This window comes from Uranotaenia lowii, chromosome 3 (genome assembly GCF_029784155.1).
Source record: "Uranotaenia lowii strain MFRU-FL chromosome 3, ASM2978415v1, whole genome shotgun sequence".
In the NCBI taxonomy this organism is placed as follows: Eukaryota; Metazoa; Arthropoda; class Insecta; order Diptera; family Culicidae; genus Uranotaenia; species Uranotaenia lowii.
In genome coordinates this window covers 93940396-93963400 of record NC_073693.1, presented here as the reverse complement: position 1 = coordinate 93963400, position 23005 = coordinate 93940396, and the positions used below count along the sequence as shown (strand labels likewise).

At 38.9% G+C, this 23005-nt stretch overlaps 4 protein-coding genes across 4 annotated transcripts; 1 reads left to right on the top strand and 3 right to left on the bottom strand.

Annotated features, from left to right (window-relative positions):
- Positions 1–5784: 5784 nt before the first annotated feature.
- LOC129757981 (uncharacterized) lies at positions 5785–6492 on the top strand. The gene is made up of 2 exons (XM_055755401.1): positions 5785–6022; positions 6082–6492. The coding sequence occupies exons 1-2, from the start codon at positions 5846–5848 to the stop codon at positions 6451–6453; spliced, it is 549 nt and encodes a 182-aa protein (XP_055611376.1). The 5' UTR covers positions 5785–5845; the 3' UTR covers positions 6454–6492.
- Positions 6493–6577: 85 nt separating this feature from the next.
- LOC129757977 (probable tRNA N6-adenosine threonylcarbamoyltransferase) lies at positions 6578–7850 on the bottom strand. The gene is made up of 2 exons (XM_055755395.1): positions 7638–7850; positions 6578–7570 (listed from the first exon to the last, which is right to left on the bottom strand). The coding sequence occupies exons 1-2, from the start codon at positions 7750–7752 to the stop codon at positions 6648–6650; spliced, it is 1038 nt and encodes a 345-aa protein (XP_055611370.1). The 5' UTR covers positions 7753–7850; the 3' UTR covers positions 6578–6647.
- Positions 7851–8690: 840 nt separating this feature from the next.
- On the bottom strand, positions 8691–11069 carry LOC129752428 (uncharacterized). Its single transcript, XM_055748208.1, has one exon. It carries the CDS (start codon positions 11067–11069, stop codon positions 8691–8693), a length of 2379 nt encoding a protein of 792 aa, XP_055604183.1.
- Positions 11070–16530: 5461 nt separating this feature from the next.
- On the bottom strand, positions 16531–22806 carry LOC129757978 (type 1 phosphatidylinositol 4,5-bisphosphate 4-phosphatase). Its single transcript, XM_055755396.1, has 5 exons — positions 22032–22806; positions 19434–19615; positions 19158–19367; positions 18875–19039; positions 16531–18570 (listed from the first exon to the last, which is right to left on the bottom strand). Exons 1-5 carry the CDS (start codon positions 22099–22101, stop codon positions 18454–18456), a joined length of 744 nt encoding a protein of 247 aa, XP_055611371.1. The 5' UTR covers positions 22102–22806; the 3' UTR covers positions 16531–18453.
- Between the last annotated feature and the right edge of the window lie 199 nt (positions 22807–23005).

The window sequence follows — 23005 nt, the reverse complement described above, 5'->3', positions numbered from 1 at the left end:
GAGTTAAAGGAACTTTTCCTGCTCTGGTTATTAAGTGAAGTTCACGTAATCTTTTCTATTTAAGTTTTCAAGATGAATTTTATAAAATCTCAATTTATCAGAAACGCCATGGAATTACAAATTATGACTTTTGAACAAACAAACTAAAACTGATCGCTCTTTAGCTTTGATAGTTGTTACTAAAAAAATCGTCCTAATTAAAATATTTTGAAAGGGACGAATAACCATTTGTTTTTCTATATGAACATCTCTGTAGATTGTCAATGATAACTTCAATTAAATTCTCAATCAAACCATTGTTGCAAAAAAACTGTGATGTGTTATCCATGCTTCTGAAATATGGAATATAAACTTAAAAGTGCTTTAACTATTTTATCTACTCACATGAATTTCACATTTATCCAACCTTATGAGCCCAATCAGTTCAGTGTTATTCAACAAGAAAATGAGTTGAAAAATCTAGTTCTAGTTCTTTCCCCCTTTAACAAATTGTTTACCGTCTATTTGAATACATAAAATGTTATCCAATGTCATCATCATTTCTGCATTTATGGCATTTCAAATTTCAAACTTTTTGAATATTCATCTACACATTTCTTTTTATTCAGATATATAAAATGTTACTCAAAGAAAATCTCAATTTATACAAAATGCCGTGGCATTTCAGATTGTCCAAAATTAAACAATTTCACTTAAACGAAACTGGTTACATGTAGTCTTTGATTTTTGTTTGACCGTATGATTGTTTTCAATTATTTCTCTTGTAGCTAAGCGTCCCTTCTTTTTCGTTGTAAGATTCACGGAAATCAATATCCCAATGTTTACCATCCTTTTATCAATAAGATATTTATTTACTAAGAAATAACAAAAAAATTTAACTTGAGTAATTAAATTACTATTCTTCCACAAACCATGCTATACTTATGCAAACAATCATCTTTCTCATATTTGAATAATATAACCTATCAGTATTGCAACTCCTTAAGTTTGTGACCTCTCCCGCAACTGAATCATTATATTGTGTCTTCTCGCACAACTTTATTTTACTTAACCTGTAACAAGCCTTCTCTAATCGATCATTTTCACATTCCAAATCATTCAACCGTTTTAAATTTCATCTCGTTTAGTTTGTGACCTGTCGCACGAACTAAACGGGACTTGAACTCTCGCAAGTCGTTTTTTGATGAATCATTGTATTGTGTCCTCTCGCACAACTTTATTTGGACTTGACCTGTCGCAAGCCATCTTTTATCGATCGTCATTTCAACATTGCAAATCATTTTTCAAAATTTTGAATTTCATCTCATTTAGTATGTGACCTCTCGCACAAACTGAACGGGACTTGACCTCTCGCAAGTCATCTTTTGATGAATCATTGTATTGTGTCTTCTCGCACAACTTTACTCGGACTTGACCTGTCACAAGCCACCTTTTATCGATCGTCATTTTCACATTGCAAATCATTTTTCAACATTCTGAATTTCATCTCATTCAGCTTGTGACCTCTCGCACAAACTGAACGGGACCTGACCTCTCGCAAGTCGTCTTTTGATGAATCATTGTATTGTGTCCTCTCGCACAACTTTATCTGGACTTGACCTGTCGCAAGCCATCTTTTATCGATCGTCATTTTCACATTGCAAATCATTTTTCAACATTCTGAATTTCATCTCATTTAGTTTGAGACCTCTCGCACAAACTAAACAGGACTTGACCTCTCGCAAGTCGTCTTTTGATGAATCATTGTATTGTATCCTCTCGCACAACTTTATTCGGACTTGACCTGTCGCAAGCCATCTTTTATTGATCGTTATTTTCACATTCAAATTCATAATTCAATGTTCCGAATTCCATCTCATTTAGCTTATGGCCTATTGCAACCCGTCTTCTGATGAATCAATATATTGTTACCTCTCTTAAATCTTCCTTGAACTTTCGCAAATACAACTTTAGATATATTTTTAACATAAATTTTCATTTTTTTATGCTTCTTCAAGCATGCCTTCATATTTCATATTAATTAACAGTCATCAATTTCGACAACTGGCGTAAATTAGTTAACTTGTGACTCATCAGAACAAAACCAAAATTGAACATTTTAGGAAAGTGATATTGTGCTCAAATTACCTATAAATTGTCGCTATCACAAAAGTGGTTATTTTCCATTAGAAAACAAGATAATTATTTGATTACTCACTCATCCAGTGTACCAATTTATGTTTCAAAGTGTTGTGTAATTTTTTTTTAAATTCATTTACCTTCAAAATTCTTCCAACTTTTGATTCAGTATGATAAAGAGAATCCAACTAAGCGGAGCTTTCTTTTTTTAAAAGTAAGAATAAAGGAAACATTTAAGTTAGTGACAACCACTTTAACCAGATTTCGAACCTTTGGACATCCAGTCTATATTGTAGAACCAGGAACAACTCCGTGCATGATAGTTAAATTTTGTTATAATATTGACAAATTTCTGAAAATACTAGATATTTAATATCAATTGCCTGTGAGAAACTTACTGAAGCCATGTTACGAAGAGCTCACGATCGTCAATGATTAAACTTTTCGTCAACAAGTAGTGCTTTAAAAATTTCTCTCTCTTATCATTTCTTTATTTTTATTAATGCTTAATGATTTTTTTTTTCTAATCATATTAAGAAATCTTTCACGGTTCAAGTATTCACTTCATAGTCAACTAGTCTAAGTGATGACTAACTGTACATCAAACCATTCAATGTAAGTCAGCACACAAATTGCATTCAAAGTTCTTTAATGAATTATATTTTGAATTTCTTTGAACATTTCCATTTTACGAAAAGGGTTACCGTCACAAAAGAAACAATTACGTTATGGATCAAGATTGATAAGGTCACTACGGTACTAATAAAATTTCACTTATTCGTAATTGCATTCCCTTTTAAATGGCTAAGTTCAAGATTAATATCGAATAATAAGTATCATTACAGAACTATAAATTTCTCGTAAATATAATTTTATAGCGTTTTAAAAGTCCAACAAACCCAGTAGCACTCGAATTTTTGACATCCCAGCAAATCAATCATAACCCAAGATTTATCAAGTTTCAAGTTCGACGCCATTTTGCTAATTTCAAATTTGAATCAAATAAAAACCATACATACTCACGATACGGGAGCGTAAATGCGCCATTGTGGTAACTTTCCTTCAATATTACATTTTATTTTTCAGATTCCACCTTTTTGTTTTAAATTTTACACTTTTTCGACCACACAAAATCTTTAGCAACATTCTTCGAACTGTCGTCATCAAAATCCGAATCTAGAATGACTTTCCATCGTTCATCCGCGAACTTCTTCGCTCAGTCATCTAGTTCACTCACTTGCGTTCATTCATCTATGTTTTTCTTTCACAGACGCCACTCAAATAGCGTGAATAATGTGATTGAATTTTCCACTGATAACTTTAAACAATCAGCTTCTTTAAAATAACTTAATTTACGGATGCGATCGAACAAGTCGAATGACTTCAATAAATAATATCTCAATTATCTGAGGTTGTTCTAATCAATGTAATTCTAGTATATAAATCATTTGATATTTCATATTTGTTTTTACTGTCAGGACATATCTACCACAGGTTGTTGAACGACCATCTTTCGCCCGGTCGTTCGCCTGGTTAGCGTGGCTTGGTGAACTGCTTCATCAAGGAGAACCCCTTAACCCCCACAAACAACACTGCAACATTTATTTAATTTACGACAACAAGATCAACGCGGCCTCCTTCGACTGACTAGCAACGCTTACAGTTTGCAGTCAGTTTCTAACGTATTTTTTTGGTGATAGCATTTGAAATTTTACACACTTTTTTTTACGGTTTTTTGTTCGAGCTTGTGCGTCTGTTTTCTGTGACTAAATCGGTACCCTATAACTAAATATGTGAATGGTGAAATTTTTCATCTGTCAAATTTCCTATCGGGAGAGCTGAATAAATATTTTCCGCCCATCTCTCTCGGTAAATTTTACCTTTTTTTCATTCACCTTGCAAAAAGGTGAATCTAAAATAAAGTGGTAAAATTTATGAAATCTGTTAGAATTTTCCAGGATGAAAAACGTAAACTGTAACTTTGACATATCTTACTCAACATCTCAATGCAATGATTTCATAGGGAACTTCAAATTAAAAAAAAATTCACCATTTATAGATAAAAAATTGAGGCTTCTCGACAAAATTTAAATAAATTGTGAAAAAACTTTACGAAAATGGGCACAGAAAAAAAATTACCATGGTTAAGCTCCATTAAAAATTTAATTCTGTTCGAACAAAAAAGGGATTTTCTCAGAAAACGGTTCAAAACTTTTTACGAACCATAGAAATACCTTCAAAATATTTCGTTAATAATAGATAAAAGAAAGCAAATGTTTTTTTTGTACAAAATAATATTCTTTTTACATTTGAAATCAATTAAAACAATTAAATCATTGAAGAATGATCAAGAGTGAATGACGCTTATTCAATTTCGGCTGGTTTATTCACCCTAAATTAAAAAAAAATGTGTATGCAAGTACATGAATTCGTTTTCATTATCCTTTTCCAGTTTTGATTTTGTCAATTATATGTCATTATATAAAAAATATTATTACCTAAATTACCCCTGTTCTAGATGAATTGTATACAGATTTGCTAAGCTCAATCCAGATCAATTTCACCTTGCTACGAAGTAAACTTCACCTCGTCACAAAGTAAGTTTTACCTCAAGGTAGAAAGTAACTCATTTGGATCTTTTTTCTCGGTGAATTGTACTTTTTTATTCTGCTCAATTTAGGTAATCTTCACCTTACTACGAGGTAAGCTTTACCTTATTTGGATTTAATTTTTTTTTTTCTAGGTGAATTCTACCTTTTATGTCAGCTCGATTCAGGTACCTCGTTGTGACCTTTTTGGATTTCACGAGCATTCACCTTTTAATCTCAGTAAATTTTACTTGTTTATTATTTTCCGTGTAGAACAAAATTTGTTAGTTCATGGCTCACGTATAGATGTCGCACTCATGCAAATTCGATACTTTCGAACATGCATGCATCACGCTCTTTTTTTTTAACTCAAAATTAAGTAGTTTTGGTTCAAAACAGCACTTCAGTGGCATCCCTCAACTTTGAGTTTGTCTGGGGAATAGCAAAATTAAGTTCTGATATGCATACTCAATACTAAGTTCGGCAGCCGAACTCGAATTTATCCTTTTTTTTTCGAGGGTAGCTTTTTTTCAGGGAATTAAAGGATGATTAAAATTTGTTGTACCCGGATGTTGCTGTCCCGGTACATTGCATTGCAATTGCAGAGCGGTGGAAAGTTTTGACACTCCCGGTCAAAGAAAACTTCCGGATGCCTACGGGAAGTAAACAACATCCGGAAGTTTCCGGACATTCCAAGCCGCTCACCGTATGATGACAATGACGGACAGAATTTTACGCTGACACGGTGAACATGCATTCCTTCATAATCTTCCGGTAATTGTCCCGGAACGACAAAATTTCGCGGCGTGTTCGTTGGTTGCTGTTCCGGTTCGAACTGAACTCGCTAAGTGTTTTCAGTCCAACAAAGAGAGTTCAATTTTTAGTTCATAAGGTCGAACTCAGCTTTGCTCCCTCGCCGAAGGAAAAAAAAGGATCAATTTTGAGTTCGCAGTTCGAACTCCATTTTGAACCATCGCAAGAAGGAAAAATGGTACTTAACTTTAAGTTCATAGAATCGAACTATGTTTTGAACCTCGGTCGTACTTAATTTTGAGTTAAAATAAAAGAGCGTGATGCATGCGCAAAAAATAAACATTGCTGTTTGGAAGTAAATTTTACATAACCGCACTGCCGACAGGATGGCCACTGTTAAATATATCGGCCGCACTACGGATTTCCGTGGAAAAACGCTATGGGAAATCGTTGGTAATCTGAAAAATTTCGGGGTCGGCCGTGTGGTGGTGCGCAGCATGATGGAGCGCTATCCCGAACCGAGTTTTATGCGGATAGTCAAGGTGGAAACCTTGCCCGATGAGGTGAGCGATTTTAAAATATTTTCAGAGGAATTGTTGAATATCGTAACTTTTTTCATAAGGAAATACGCAAGGTGAAGGTAACCGTAGAAAAGACGTTCCGGGGACGAAAGTACCCCAAGTTGATAGAAATAAGCAGTGTCTCGTACAAAGCCGACTACCGATTGCTGCATAAACACGAAGAGGAAGCGTACTGCCGCGGAATTGAGCAACCGGTAAAGATTGTCCCCCGGGACATCGAAATGCCTCCTTTGTTGAGACAGTTTGTACAAAGAGAAACGGGAAAGGCCGAACCAAGAATACCGGTAAGATTGCGGGAAAGCATTTACAATAATTATCGAATAGCTCGGGAAGGCGAAAACCCTACAGTGGAAATAAGTATGGGCCTTGGAAAACCTGCCAGTCCAAATCTTTATGCCGGTTGTGAGCTATAAAGTCCGAAAGGAATTTTGTTAAATATAGTTTAATTTAAAGATACTGTTTGAATACCCGCTGAATATCACCCACCTGGAAGGACTTTTGACTAACGAAAATGGAGTCATTTTCAAGAAAGTTATCTTTAATTGTTTTTAATTTAATTTATAATCGTCAAAAATGAACTTTCAAAAATATTCCACTGAAAATTATCTCAATCGTCCCTCCATGTAACTTCCACTTCATCGGTACGATAACGCTGTGTAATAGTGGCTTCATCCCATTTCATCCGCGTACCACTGCGGAACATTTCCCAACCAGCATGGGCTATCATTACGCCGTTGTCGATACAAAAACGTTCATCTGTTGCGAACAACTTGGCGCCTCGCTCTTCACACATAATGCCCATCATTTGCTGTAGCCTCTCGTTGCAGCCAACTCCTCCCACGATCAACACCTCGTTACTTCCACAGTGAGCCATGGCCCTTTCCGTCGTTTCTATCAGCATAGCAAAAAGTGTCTCCTGCAGGGAAAAACATAAATCCTCGTCGGACCATCGTGCATCATCCTTTTCAGCCTTCTTTTTTTGTTGTTTGCCTTTTGGTCTAGCTTTCTGTTCTATAAATGATAGGATTCCGGAAAAGCTAACGTCCATTCCTTTGACGGAATAAGGCAAGGCCAAATATTTGGAACCCTTTTTGGCCAACTGCTCGATGTTATATCCTGGACTAGGGTCATTAGATAGCTTAATAATTCGTGCGAACCGATCCAAACAATTTCCGATTGCGATGTCGATGGTTTCGCCGAAAATTCGATAACGCTTGCAGGCGTACGAGATAACCTGGGTGTTTCCACCGCTAACATACAATACCGTTGGGTTTTGAGCCTTGGTTATCAGCCGACCCATCTCTATATGACCGATGCAGTGATTGACTCCTAAAATCGGTTTGTTCCAAATTTGGGCAACCGTTCTGGCCACGATAGCGACCGCTAAGAGTGGCGGTGCCATACCCGGGCCTTTGGTGTAACATACAACGTCGATGTCACCCGGACTCACACCTGATGCTTCCAGCGCCCTTTTCAGTATATCGTGAATTTTCGACCGGTGATGTTGAGCGGTTTCTTTAGGGAGGAAACCTGAGGAGTATTTTTTGTTTCAATATAATGCTAGGCAAAGTATTTTGTAAATTTTGGTTCTTTTTACCTTCTCCGGGTGGTGTGATGTACGTTTCGCGCACGTTGGCAAGAACTTCTCCATCGCGGACTATTCCAACCCCGATTTTATTGGCACTACCTTCAAAGCCGATAGCGATTACCATTTTTAAAACTAAATCAATGTGCTAAAGTGCACTGAACCATGGACCTGGCAAAAAAGTTGACTTCAGCAGTGTTGTTTATGCACTTTTGTGCTGTTTCGTTTCTGTTTTGATTCGGACGACCTCATGTTTCGAGCAAAAGCAGGTACCGCTATCTGTGAGTGAAGTATCGTACTATCTATGTTCACTGCTTTTCATGTCCTGTTCAATAACTTTAAATTTTTCAAAATCGCGAAAATTCGATAAAGTTCTATTTAATACTTGAATGTTTGAAATATAACTTTTTTTTATTTACAAATTGGTTTTGGCATTTTACTCAAACAGTTTTTCATATCACTTTTGTGTACGGTTGCTCTCGAAAACAGATTTCCGTCTTAGTCTTGGGTCGGTGCCGGCTTACTGTAGCGTGGTTTCATTAGCTACCTCAGGTGTTGTCTTACTGGCCAGCCTTCTTTCCGGTGCCCCTAAGAACTGTTGAGGTAAATTTAAAAAAAAAACTTATTCGGTAATGTTGGGGTAGTTTCAGGAACCTTTTTGAGCAATCAAACACACGATGGTTGTTTGTGAATGTATAGCTAAAACTATGACAATTTTATTAGTGGGTGGTAAATGTCTTATGTACTTGCAACTTACAATTTATGGTTTCCTGCCTAATAGGTTCTAACCTCCAAACTAAGTTGACACCTAAGTGCTCGAATATCGGGAAAAATCTATTTGTGGGATCTTGTATTAGTCCAACTAAATTTCCGTTAATATTCATCGGAAGTACTTACGGTGTTATGCAAACGCATATATGTGTTTCCCAAAAAAGTAATAATAAAGCACAAATGCTTATAAAAGTTGCCCACAATTTAGGATGATGACTTTCAATCTTTATCTTCTTCACAATTCTTTATTCTTCCTCTCCATCTAAATCTGTCAAAAAAGGAGCAGTAACGTCGTCAGTTTCTGCCCATTGGTGGGGTCGGAAGACCGGGCGTAGTTGCCGTAACATCCCCCCGCCCGTAAGAAAGGTCGGTGGACGCACTCGACGATCTTGGCTTACCACATTCCATGTCTAAACGCGCCAACTTAGCTACTGGTCTTTTTAAAACACCATGGGTCGTCTGTATAATCGCCTGTCGCCGCCTACCGTCCTTCGCTTCGATGACTTCCAATACACGTCCACGCAGCCAACAATTCCTTTCCGCTTCGCTAATAACAATCACCAGGTCTCCTTGTTCAATGGGCGCTACATCGATAAACCATTTTGTTCGACGAGCAATAGTCGGAAGATATTCTCTGACCCATCTCCTCCAAAACTGGTCTACCATCGTGTTGAGCTGATTCCAATTATTGCGATGCGCCATGCTGTCGTCGGCCAACGGTTTTGGGTTTTGAGTTACTCCGTTGGAACTTAGTAAAATGAAGTGGTTAGGTGTTAAGGCCTCTTGAGATTCACTTTCAATCGGGATGAAGGTAAGAGGACGTGAATTTACCACACCCTGAGCTTCCCTAACTATCGTCGCTAGGGTTTCATCATCCGGATTCCGCAACGTCTGCATCGCTGCCATCGCCACTTTTACGGAGCGCACCAAGCGTTCCCAGGCGCCGCCCATATGTGGTGCTGCCGGTGGGTTGAAGATCCATTTTGTATAAGCGTTTGTGAAGCATTCTGCTAGCTGTTTCGAATCGACTGCGTTTTTAAGTTCATTGCTTGCTCCTACGAAATTTGTTCCGTTGTCACTATATATTTCTAGCGGCGAGCCATGGCAAACAATGAATCGCCGTATAGCCATTTTGCAAGATTCGGTCGTCAAGGAATGAACAATCTCAAGATGGACGGCACGAATCGTTAAGCATGTAAAGAGTGCCACCCATCTTTTCACCACACTTCTTCCTACGCGCACGTTCAGTGGCCCAAAGTAGTCCAAGCCAATGTGGGTGAAAGGTCGGACGAAAGCTTGTAATCTTGCTTCTGGAAGCGCAGCCATTCTCGGGGTCGTGGGTTTCGCTTTTTTTATTTTGCACTGCGGACATGATCTAGACACCTTTCGAACAAGACTTCGAAGGTTCGGAATGTGAAAACGCTGCCTACATTCGTTAACCACGGTTTCTCCGTTTGCGTGAAGGTAACGTTTGTGAAGCGCCTCTAACATCAGCCGGGTGACAACATGTTCCTTAGGTAAAATTATCGGAAACTTGGTATCGAACGATACATAGGACGCAGCAATAATGCGGCTCTCTAATCGTATAATTCCGCGTTCGTCTAGGAATGGTGAGAGCCTAAACAACTTGCTGTTTCTGTTCAGTGTGCTCTGGGTGCGTGTTTTACTTCCTGATTGGCTCTTCTCTAACAGTGCCGACAATTCTTGAAAATACACTTCTTTTTGAACTAATTTAAAAATTATATCTTCCGCTCTAGTCAGTTCCTCACTCGTTACAGGTCCCATGACGTACGATACCTTCTTAGCCTTCGCGCGCAACATGTCGAAAAATTTGAGAATAGTTGCCACAGACCGCCACAGCGTCTGCCAAGAAGAAAAGCGCTCCCATCGAATCAGCTGAAAGAAGCTCCGCGCGGAAAAGTGATGCAAGCACTCTGCTAATTCCTCCGTAGTTTCTATGCTAATCTTACAGTCGGTTGGCCACTCGCCCTCTGGGTGATATAAAAACTGTGGGCCTCGAAACCATCTAGATTCGTTCGAAAAGTTTGGACCTTGTCCCCACTTCGTAGCATCGTCAGCCACATTCTCCTTCGACGGTATCCATCTCCAATCGTCTACACTAGATTCGGTCAAAATTTCCCCAATTCTACACGCCACGTACTGTCGATAACGCCTATGGTCTGATTTTATCCACGATAGCACAGTTTGCGAGTCGCTCCAGTATACGGTTCTGCTGATTGACAGTCTGTGAAACTCTTTGATCAATTTTTGCAACCGAACTCCCAGTACCGCTGCTTGAAGCTCCAGTCGTGGTATAGACACGGTTTTCAATGGCGCAACCTTCGATTTTCCGCTAACGAGAGCGCAGTGTATGGAACCTTCGATTTGAGCTCGCAGAAAAGCTACACTGGCATAAGCTTGTTCACTCGCATCGCAGAAAATATGAAGCTGTATATCTTTGACACTGTCTTTCGGGTAATTCGGAAAGTAACAGCGTGGTATCTTTGCCTCCGACAATTTCTCAAACTGTTCCGTCCACTGTATCCAACGATCTCTCAGCTCTTCCGTAATTTTCTCATCCCAGTTCGTTTTGGTCTTCCAAATATCTTGGATAATAATCTTGCCGTGAACGATGAAGAACGCAAGTAGCCCGAGTGGATCAAAAACCGACATAACAGCTCTCAAAACCTCTCTTTTAGTGGGGTGCACGACGCTTAGAGTATGGTGGGGTAAAAGTACGACCTTAGTGCTATCTTATTTTTAGAAAATTTTGCAGTTGTTTTTCCAAAAAAACAAGAACAGCATTGGATTTCTTAGACTTTTATCTCTCTTCTAAAAAATTATGAAGATAATCGATCCGTGCATTTGATGGCAGTAGTGAAAATGCCTAACTGCTATCGAAACGTACTCTTACCCCACCTCTGGGGCAAAAGTCCGAATGATGTAGGGTAAAAGTACGACCATTCAAAATTCCACAATTCTGCATGAAGTCAAAAGGAAAATTATTTTATATCAATCTTTGCTTACAGCAGTAACTTCTGTGTTCGCTTTTGATACCAATCCTATACATGGGCGAACAACCTGCGCGAATTTGGAGTTTTTCACTAGTTGTCCATTTTCAACAGGTTTACGAAATCAATTTTTCATCGCAATTGAGCAATTTTTCTCGAGAGCAAGTCTTTTTAGAAACAAAAATATGCGCTGATGTTCCAAGTGAATTTTAGAAAGAAGTGAAAACTTTCCGTTCAGATTTACTTCAGTAGACCCTGTATATCATTCGTACTTTTGCCCCATTTGCAGTCCGTACTTTTGCCCCTTCAAGGTTTCTTGTGATTCACAGTTTATTGTGCAAAACAGAGACGTATTAATTGAATTCTTTCTTCGGCATCTGCTAGTGGATAAAAACAACTAAACAGACACATTAAGACTTTTATTGAAAGCCAGAGTTTTGATTGCTCAAACGTGTTTGCCGTTATTTTAAATATTACATCATTTGGACAAAAAAGTTACTTTACCTCATTTTTCGGAGTATTTTCAATTGTTCCGAATAAAAATTATGTCTGGATGTAGGCAGTCCAAATCACTACCAATCCACGCCAGAGTTTTAAATTTTACTGTTCTCGGTTTGTGATAATTTCAAAACGTACTTTTACCCGACTCGTACTTTTACCCCACCTTACTCTAAGTTATTGTTCAGAGAAAAGATGAATACATCATCCGACCGACGCCACATCATGCCCAAAACACGTTCCGTACTTCTGTCCAAATTTAAATTTTTAGTGTCCGCCAAATCTCGTTCTCCTATTTGTTCAAAAAACTGTGGAGAATTGGAAAGCCAATTATGTATCTTGAAGCCCCCTTGAGACTGGACATATTCAACGTCGGCCGCCAGCTTGCATGCCTCTTGTACGGTGTCTACGCTGTCCAACCAATCGTCCACATAATGGTGTTTGATGATGGCTTCAGCTGCATCAGGAAACTCCTCAGCGAATTCCATTGCGTTCCGGTTCTTGACGAACTGCGCTGAGCTCGGAGAACACGAGGATCCGAATGTCGCCACATCCATGAAGTATGTTTCAATAGGTTCGTCTGTATTGTTCCGCCACAAGAGGCGCTGCGAATTACGATCCTCTTCCCGAATCATCACCTGGTGGAACATCTCGCGAATGTCCGCGCAGATTCCAATCGACCGCTCTCGAAAACCGAATAGTACACCTGGTAATGAGTTCAACAAATCGGGACCTTTTAACAGCATCGTATTCAGCGAAACTCCTTGCACCTTTGCCGCTGCGTCACAAAATATGCGAATCTTTGAAGGCTTCTTGGGGTTTAGGGCTACTCCTAGCGGTAAATACCACGTTCGTTTGGCATCGGCCGCAGCCAATTCTTCCGGGGTGGCCTTATGGATGTATCCCTTCCTGAGATAGTCCATCATCTGCTTCCTCACACTATCTCCGATGACTGGGTTGCTCCTCATTCGACGCTCCAAGCATCGATGTCGACGTTCGGCCATTTTTCGACTTTCGGGAAATTCAAAGTCGTCATATTTCCAGAGAAGACCGGTTTCAAACCTCTGACCTCGACGTTTCGTAGTTTGCTCCATAATTTTGTTCGCTCGTAGATTTTCTTTAGACTGTGGTTCGGGGCTGTTCCATATTCCACTAATTTCCATCGAAAAAAAGTTCTCCACCATGTTATGAAGTTCTCCATCGCACTTGCATTCGCTAATATGGAAACTGCCTGCTCTCCTGGTACCTTCCCCGATGGCTCCGTAAACTGACCAACCCAATCGACATTTTGCAGCAATAGGCTCGCCTGGTTCTCCTTCTCGTATTCTCAACGTCGCTCCAATGTGAGAATTATCGTTTCCGATCAACACCCGAGGCTTAACATTCTGGTAATCCTGGATAGGTAATCCTTGGAGATGATGATACTTTTCAAGCAACTTTGCGTAACACATCGACTGGTTAGGCAACTCTAGACCACACACTGTCCGCACTTCGATCGGGAACTTCTGTGACTTCCGTGTACCTCTTATCTCCAGGCTAACTCGTTGAGATTTCGCTTCGCTGCGTGTAACGTTGCCGGTCCACTGAAGACACAATGGGGCCGGCTCTCCTCGGATCTCCAGTTGCGATGCAATATCCTCATCCAGTAGCGTCATGGAAGAACCATCATCGATGAACGCCAAAACTTCGACTGATCTACCGTTTCCATATAACGTGACCGGCAGCATCCTGAAGAGCGTAGATTGTTCCGATTGGTGGAGATTTATTACTGCTGTTGATGTTGTTGGTGTGTTCTCGGAATTCACGTTCGCGATATGTAACATAGAATGATGTTTTTCCTGACAACCATTAACTTCGCACGTTCTTGAAGACTTGCAAGGTCTTCGTCCATGGTAGCCCAGACAAACTTTGCAAACTCCCAGTTCCCGAATTTTCGTCCAGCGATTTTCAACAGTCAGTCTCTTGAACTCCGAACAATCCCGTACGCGGTGATCTGGATTTTTACATATGAAGCATGATGGCCCAGCTTGGGACTCGCTTTTCACAAAAGGCCTATTCCCAGTAGAAATATGGTTCCGTTCTCCAAAACCTGATTCTGCGTCCTCCGGGAACGAATCCAGTTCCGTATGCACGCCGAGAAAATGTCTAGTGTTAAGCTTTTCTGCCTTACTGCCCCGTTGAATCGAATTAGCACCTGGCATTTGGATCCTCAAAGTGACTCTCGAAGCTGCTGTGACGAGTTGTGACATAAATGAAGAAAACGTGCTTAAATCGTAGAATTCGAAACGCATTGTGTACAGAGCCCAATCTAGCTGCAAGTTCGTCGGAAGCTTTTCCATAAGCTCGAACAGAAGTGTGGGGTTATTAAGATGAGCAGTTTGTTGAGCGGCTTCCAGATGAGTACACAAATTTTTGACCGCCATTCCAAAGGTAATTAGGTCGGATAACCGATCAGATTTGGGTGCAGGAATTTGTCGTATTTTTTGCAGCAATGAGTGTACTAGTACTTCCGGTCTTCCGTAAAGGGTACGCAGTGTTTCAATGATGCTAGGTACTGCAGACGGCATCATTAGTTGGCTCTGAACCATTTGTCTCGCTGGTCCTTTCAAACATTTTTGTAACCTTAGCAAATTTTCATCATCAGAGTAACCACATGCGGCCGAGGTATTTTGAAACGTACAAATAAATAAAGGCCAATCTTCCGGTGTACCATCGAACTCAGGTAATTCCTTCGATCCCAGTTGCCGAGCTGATAGCTGCTGGTGTGTAGGATTATAATCCCTTACTCCACGATGTCTGCTTCCTGTACGTTGGTATTGAAAATCACCTTCTCCGTCTCCACATATCACACTGGCTTCGTCTCCACACGAACCGCCACGTTGAATCTTCATCGGTTTCGTGGCATTCGCTAAACGTTCTTCGTCTTCACGTGCTTTCGTCGCACCAAAAGCTGGTTCATCATACCACCTCGGAGGATTACGTACCAGGTCTCCCAACACTTTCGATTCGCAATAGATTTGATCGCGAGATAAACGATTCGTTGGAAGTTGAGTACTTTCGCGCATGTCGTGGGGAAAAGGCGGAGTATGTTTATCGACCGCGTGAAAGGGTTTCGGGTCTATAACGTTACTTGTCCTGATAGGAGAAATATCAAGAGAATAATCTCGATGTCGATGTATCGGTACCGCTTGATATCCTAGCTTTTCCTCTACAATATTTACTACCTGTCTAGAAGCTTTCGGAATCGCACCTAATTTACGGGAGCCTATCTCTACGCTTTCACCAACTGCGCCCTGTTGGCGTCGTTCGTCCCTCGTCGCTAACAATTTGACTTGTTGTGGCCTACCTTGCGTTTTTGGTATATTATCTAATTCTATCGGATTCGATACTATTTTCAGCTCACTCAGTTTCTTCTGCGTCGTAGCTTCGGTTCGAATATGCCACTGTTGAACCTTCCGGATACTGCTCAGGATCGACTTTTGGCTCTTAGCATCGTTCTCAGCATTTTCTTCCTCTTCGAGACGTTTAAATTTCTCCCGGTGAAAGGCCTGGTCCAATTCCAGTTGTCGTCGTTCGAATTCCATCTCGTTTTCCGATTGTTTTGCTCGACGTTCCAAGTCGAGTTGCTTCTGCAGCAAAACTCGTTCGGCCTCAAGCTTCTTCATATTCAATCGCAGACGGGATCGTGCGGTAGATACCGAGGAACCTATTCTCGAACTAGTCGAACTGCTTACCGAAAGAGGTGGTTGTTCCTTTCGAGTCTTCTCCGTAAGCGTGGGTACGGCAACAAGTTTGCATTTGGGGCAAACGAAACTCTTGTCGCTAACACTATCTCCTACGCCGACGCAATGGTAATGGTACCAAGCGTCACAAGCATCGCACATCACCATCCTATCCGTGTCCGCTTCCTCACAGGCTTGACAGCTACTGGTGGTTCCAGCCTGGGTGCCCAACACCGTGTCATCTTCCTGAGGGAGCTTCTCAACTATCTTACTTCCAGACGGCATCTTGGACATAAATTTTTTAGAATGTTGGGGTAGTTTCAGGAACCTTTTTGAGCAATCAAACACACGATGGTTGTTTGCGAATGTATAGCTAAAACTATGACAATTTTATTAGTGGGTGGTAAATGTCTTATGTACTTGCAACTTACAATTTATGGTTTCCTGCCTAATAGGTTCTAACCTCCAAACTAAGTTGACACCTAAGTGCTCGAATATCGGGAAAAATCTATTTGTGGGATCTTGTATTAGTCCAACTAAATTTCCGTTAATATTCATCGGAAGTACTTACGGTGTTATGCAAACGCATATATGTGTTTCCCAAAAAAGTAATAATAAAGCACAAATGCTTATAAAAGTTGCCCACAATTTAGGATGATGACTTTCAATCTTTATCTTCTTCACAATTCTTTATTCTTCCTCTCCATCTAAATCTGTCAAAAAAGGAGCAGTAACGTCGTCAGTTTCTGCCCATTGGTGGGGTCGGAAGACCGGGCGTAGTTGCCGTAACAGGTAATCTTAAGACAGTAAGCCTGAATATATAAGCAGAAAACTAAAAATTTACAATTTTTACAATTTTTTGGAAAATTTCTTTCAAACAAATGAAAAAACCTTTTAACACACTTAAAATTTATCTAAATGTTTCCTTTATTTATTCCTTCCATACTTGCCAGTTTTCATAATAGGTTTGATTGGGAGATTTTAGGGCTGAGGGATGATTATACATTATAGGTAGGCTAAATCTTAATTAATATAGCAGATTTTTTTTAGCAATAGAAGATGATACAAGGCTTACAGATATGAATTTTGGTCATAAATTAAAAAGACAGGAAATTCCGGTAGATGCACATTTGGGAACATTTGGAAGGATTGTTTGGTATGGAACGAGAAAAGATTCACCTTTTCCTCGTGGGCGTGTACCAACATGGTGTTATAAAAGCACTATGTTGTCAGTAACATTTCAGTAGTAGCAATAAGTTGTTAGGTGTGTAATGCACTATTTTTATGCTGGATTTTGATTTAGTTTATACCTTTCCCCTAGATTTAGGCGTAAGTCGTAATATCTTTTTAGTTTTATGTTTTTTTTCCTTGCAGAGAGAAGTGTCTAATGAAAATAATCATAATTTCAATTTTTTAAATCACTCAAAATAACAAAATGGTGGTGATTTTTTAAAGTTTCATGTGGCTTAGCTTTTAAGAAATATAAACTAAAAAGCTTAAACAGTAAATAGCAGTCATTTTTAAATATAAACTATTTTAATTAAATTTATTAAAATTCTGGATAAAGTTTAATGAAATTCTGGATTAAAAAAAAAAAGAATCGGGAATATTTTTAGAGTTTCATTATGTTTAACATGTTTCCGTTTTTTATTTAAGAATGGGAGAAAATCATATCAATTTCGGATTCTGCGTGTTGACCAACTGTTGAATATTTAAATCTGTATGATTCGGATAGAAAGATCAGTCGAACTGTTTATTTTGAGTTTTTTTTTCAGTAGAATAATGGTATCCATTCAGTTGAATGTTTGCTTCCGTAAAACTGTTCTTGTTGGATTTGTTAATTTCTATGTATTGTTGGATGTACCCATATGTTGGATAAGTGATGAATGTATTTTACATGAATTTAACTTTTTGAATTAACTGTTTTCTGTAAGATTTTTTAACGTTCTAAACTGCTTTTAAATGTAAGTATGTGTATGTTATGCCTTTCAACTAATGTTTAGCTAATTTTTTGCGCTACCCCACCTTCTCAGTTTTCGGTGTAACAACGCAAAACTGTTCCATTTATCACGGTTTTTTTTTTTCATAATCTGCTTCTTTTATACATAACTATTACTACGAATACAATGTTTTAAACACAAACAAAAACAAATTACCTTTACTACGATCCACTTTATCCGAGCAATTTTTATACAAGCAATTGGAACTCAGATTCAATAGTGACAATTTGTAAAAAAAAATGTAAAAATACAAATAATATTCAGAGTAAATCATAATCAGTAGCTATATATGCATGTATATCAGTGGTTTGCTTCTTTATATCTTAGTTTGCTAAATTTACATTACTCAGAGCACCGAGCAATGGATCATCATCCCATTTTCTGTAACTTCAAGTTGTTCCAATTTTTTCTTGCATATGGCTTTTGTTTGATCAAGTTTAGTTCGCTTTTCAATCACATATTTCGTTCAAATAACGGTCCTGTTAAGTCCATTCAGAACTTGACATTTCTAGTTCCTGCGCTGCAGAATTCAACCAACATGCTCGGTTTTATTTTCCTGTGAATCCATGATGGTTGTCGTTTTTTTTTTCTCTTAAGAAGGAATGTTTTTTTTTAATTTTATCTGTTGTTGCTTTCAGGTAAAAGCTGTTGTAGAACGTAGTAGCTTTTTACAATACACTAATGCTTAGATCTTGCACATTTATATGCTGTTCGGTTAGTGACCCCCAGAATAAGAAATCAACCACGCGTGTCTCCAACCGCCGACAGTTTTCCTTGCTCGAATTTGGCGGCTCTAAATGGCGATTCCGAAGTTCTCGCGAGCCTTTTAAATGGTTCCTTCAATTCTACTTACCTTGAGCGTACTGTAGTACAAGGTGTTACCGAACAGCAACAACGAAATCAGAAATAGGCTGACGTAGGCGATGAACATGCCGCTGTGATCCTGTAACAAGAAATTATTATGAAAATTACGATGAAATGCTTTCCATGGTTCTGTGATATGTAAGATGAACAAGATCTATTTACAGATCAATGATAAACATTCTGCTAAATGATATCTCTTATCAGCTAGTTTGCCTATGACTTAGTTGCTCTGATAAGAAATTTTCATTTAAATTTAATAGGTTCAAAATCTTTGTAGTACTTAGTTCAAGTTTTTTGATACCTAAGATTTGCAATCTAAAAATAGCACGTTGTTCCCTCACTTTGACTGTTTCCCACTAAATCCCACCAAATTGACCACTCACCTTAGCATATGACATCGTGCCATAGGTAACGCCGATTCCTATGGCCAAAAAGATCAAACCTCCCAGAAACAGCAGGCTGGCCCGCTTACGGCAAAAGTCTGCACCAACCGAAGAAACCTTGCGACAGTGGGGACACCGGGCTAGATTGTTTTTCAGCGTGTCGAACTGTATGTTAAAAGAGAGAAATCGATACGCACCGGCATCAGTGGAGTTTTGATAGTTCTTGTGCTACGAAATACGATACAACAACTTGACTCGTAATGCGATTTTGAGTTTTACTCACCAAAAACGTATCCAGACAGTGACCGCAAGCTACACGGCGCATGCCAGGCATCGTCAGCAACGGTGGCGTTACCGGACTCGGCGCCAGGTTGATGATTCGCTTGCAGTCTGGCCTCGGGCAGGCCACCCTTTGGGAAGAGCTTTTGCAAATTAGCAAACAATTGCACGGACATCGAACGTATTTTTTGCCCGGGGGAGCATTCCGGATGGGCTATTGATTGAGAAAACGAACTTGAATAAGCGAATTATCTCAGATTAAAGCTAAAGAAAGTCTCACCGTTGCCTCATGGCAGTTCGAACACTTGACGACGTGCTGCTCTTTCTTCCAGGAGATATCAATCAAGGCATGACAGACACGACAAGTTACGATCACACTGTGCTGTTCTTGCTGGTTTTGCTGGTACGCTGGGGGAACTTCGTCCGGTCCTATGGACGATGTCGTCACGACCGATGGGGCTGCTATAATTAATGAGAGAAGAGGATGCTCAATTATTGGTTTCAATGATCGAAAAATAAATACATGTTTTATGTTTAAGTTAAAATTTTTTATACTTTTGTTTGTTTTTGAATCTTAAAACAACTTTGGTTGAATTTGAAATCATCAAAAAAACAGTAGCCAACAACAACTGCAGTCATTTATTTTATCAGCTTGGCTTAGCTTGGCCTTGGCTTGATAGTAACAACATATCGCCTGCTCACTGCTCACCGTTGTTTGGTGTTTAGATCTGAGCGAAACCGTATCGCCTAGCTTAAACAAAAGAAAAACGCATAAACCCGGCAATCAGCAAATACATAAATGCAATTTCGTTCGTTCTGTTGCACTAGTTGCAAACGTAAGTTATTCAAGTCTAGAGAAACTTTAAAAAGTGGGGATTTCATCAGGTTTTTCAAATTCAGGTTCAAAATTCAGATTTTATATTCGGATTCAGGTTTTAGATTCAAATTTCAAATTCCGATTTCAGATTCAGATTTCAGATTCAATTTGCAGATTCAGATTCAAAATTCAGATTCAGATTTCTGATTTCAGAAACAGATTCAGATGTCAGATCAATCTGATTCGGATTTCAGATTAAGATATCAGCTTTAGATTTAAGATTCAGATTTCAAATTCAGATTTAAGATTTCAGATTCAGATTTCAGATTTAGATTTAAGATTCAGATTTCAAATTCAGATTTCAGATTCAGATTTTAGATTTCAGATTCAGATTTCAGATTCAGATTTCAGATTCAGATTTCAGATTCAGATTTTAGATTCAGATTTCAGATTCAGATTTCAGATTCAGATTTCAGATTTTAGATTTCAGATTCAGATTTCAGATTCAGATTTCAGATTCAGATTTCAGATTCAGATTTCAGATTCAGATTTCAGATTCAGATTTCAGATTCAGATTTCAGATTCAGATTTCAGATTCAGATTTCAGATTCAGATTTCAGATTCAGATTTCAGATTCAGATTTCAGATTTCAGATTTCAGATTCAGATTCAGATTTCTGATTCAGATTTCAGTTTAAGATTTCAGATTCAGATTTCAGATTTCAGATTCAGATTCCAGATTCAGATTTCAGATTCAAATTTCAGATTCAGATTTCAGATTTAGATTTCAGATTCAGATTCAGATTTTAGATTTAGATTTTAGATTCTGATTCAGATTTCAGATTCAGATTCAGATTCATTTTTTTTTTGTTTCGATTATAAATAGTTGTTTTACCATTTTGATGGCATTCGCGACTTTATCAACGTTGCAGTTGGCGGATCGTTATTGAAAAACTCATCCGGAACAACTGTGTTCGATGTTTACTCTTGGGCTTTAACTCGCGGACATCGGATCAGGAGACAACAGACTTGCCAACTGAGCCAAGTCCAGATTCAGATTCAGATTTTAGATTTAGGATTCAAAATATGGGTTTATGGAATCTAGACGTATCATCGCTATGAACATAACACGTGGAAAGTGCCTTTATTTTTCAAATCTATAAGATTTTTTTTCAATTATGCTTTGCCTATATACAGGCGTTTATATTTGCATGTTCTTCGACATTTTCGATAGAATAAATTTAGGCGCTTTCTGGCTTGAGCTCTCGGAAAGAATCTTATTTTTCAAAAAAAAAATCTTAACTGTTTCAGTTACGATCTCCAAAACGCTCTTAAAATATAAATCATCAGGAGTTTTGATTACAACAACAAGAGTTCAAAAGATTGGTTTAGTTTTTTTTTGTTCCGAACATTGTCATGAATTGAAACATAATGATAATCAAATGCAACTCCCATATTTTGAGAAAAAATCCGGAAGATAATCAACGAAACTGTTATCTACAATAGAAACACAATTTGTGACATTATTTTTGCGTTTACCGTTTATCTGGCCCCTTGTTTGCAAAGATGGAAAACGAAAAAGGAAAAAAGTGCACTTGTCGCCGAACAACTAAATGCTTAAAGGGAGGCGATGAGTCATGGGCATTGGTTTATCATTTTTCTTCCTGCTCCACTAGCTAACGAAGCAAAGCGAAAAGCGCTACTGCCGCCAAGTGGACGGGGAGGAAGAATTGGGCACTAGAGACGAAGCTACCGAAAGGAAGCCCCCTTGTTCAATGTAACAGTCTTTGAAGATTACTTTACGTTGACTGGCCGTTCCTCCGTTGGAGGGGTATACAAAAATCATTCTGGGTGCTTCTATATTAAATGGAAAAGCAAAGCCTCGGTCAGCAATATGATACGACTGTTGTATAAACTGAGAAGCCCCAAAAAATTGACCCCCTTCAGAAGGTGTGGGAATTAAACACATTTTCATTACATTTTTTAAGGAGAAACTATATCAAATATGGATGGTTGGAAATAGAAAACTGAATCATAAGGTAATTACAGATTATATACTTACAAGGCGTAGCCCCGGCTTGAGCGGAAGACTGGTTCCCCAATAGCGGTTGTTTCTCCGATTCTCCTTCCATGTTAATGTTATACCCTCTTTAGACCCTGAAGAAGGCAACAATAACTAACTCTACAAAACTTTTTCCAGGCCACAGATGAACACTGCAGAGCTGACTAAATTCTTTGCTTATCACTGCGAGGCCAATTGACGAGCATCCAACAATACCGATTTAGTCACTCTGCTTTACTCCGTAATCAATGTTTAGTTTTTTTTCCTACGCTCTGTGTTCTGATTATAAAACTTCAAACGTAAGAATGTTTCGCAATCGAAAATACATCAACCATATTTTTTTATTCCTTCCTATCGGTGCGCGTAGTTATGAAAAATTTGGCAATCACAATGCTTGCATTTCACTGCACCCTCAGATGCAATTTTTTGCCAACCAAACAATGATCATTGCTCCACCATATTAAATTTGCACTAAATTGCTTCGTAGATTTTTTTTTCTCCCCACCCAGAGGTTATCCTTTATTTTTCACTTCCTGCAGAAACTCGAGCAGCTCAAACGGCACATCCGCAAGCAGGTTCCACACCTCGGACAGAAAGGTAAGGAAATCAGAATCCGATCCCAGGAAAAATAGATTTCAACTCGCGACAAAAGACATTCGGACTCGATTATACGTGATGATGGAAATGGTGCTGCTCCACAAAAGACGAAAATGGACGCAACTTCTGCTGCTGGCACCGCGGTGATGATGAGTGGATGAGTCTGATCTGCAGCATTTTCATCGGTAGTGCAAAAGAGAACTCAACAACGAAAGATAGTGATGGCAGAAACGTCAAAGAAAATTTTCTGATAGGAGCTCGCAGGGCTGCGTTTTGAAAGCACAAAAGAAAGATGTGAGCCGCTCTTTAATAAGAATTGCATGCGAGGTAATTTTATGCAACTGTGCTATAATTTCAGTACACGGAAAAAATACTTC

Coding starts and splice junctions, on each gene's coding strand:
- LOC129752428 (XM_055748208.1), bottom strand. CDS start 11,069: ATGTCGGTTTTTGATCCACTCGGGCTACTTGCGTTCTTCATCGTTCAC.
- LOC129757978 (XM_055755396.1), bottom strand. CDS start 22,101: ATGGAAGGAGAATCGGAGAAACAACCGCTATTGGGGAACCAGTCTTCC. Junction 19,616..22,031: donor TCAAGCCGGGGCTACGCCTT/GTAAGTATATAA, acceptor CATTAATTATAG/CAGCCCCATCGGTCGTGACG. Junction 19,368..19,433: donor CGAACTGCCATGAGGCAACG/GTGAGACTTTCT, acceptor CTCAATCAATAG/CCCATCCGGAATGCTCCCCC.
- LOC129757981 (XM_055755401.1), top strand. CDS start 5,846: ATGGCCACTGTTAAATATATCGGCCGCACTACGGATTTCCGTGGAAAA. Junction 6,023..6,081: donor TGGAAACCTTGCCCGATGAG/GTGAGCGATTTT, acceptor TTTTTTCATAAG/GAAATACGCAAGGTGAAGGT.
- LOC129757977 (XM_055755395.1), bottom strand. CDS start 7,752: ATGGTAATCGCTATCGGCTTTGAAGGTAGTGCCAATAAAATCGGGGTT. Junction 7,571..7,637: donor CATCACACCACCCGGAGAAG/GTAAAAAGAACC, acceptor AATACTCCTCAG/GTTTCCTCCCTAAAGAAACC.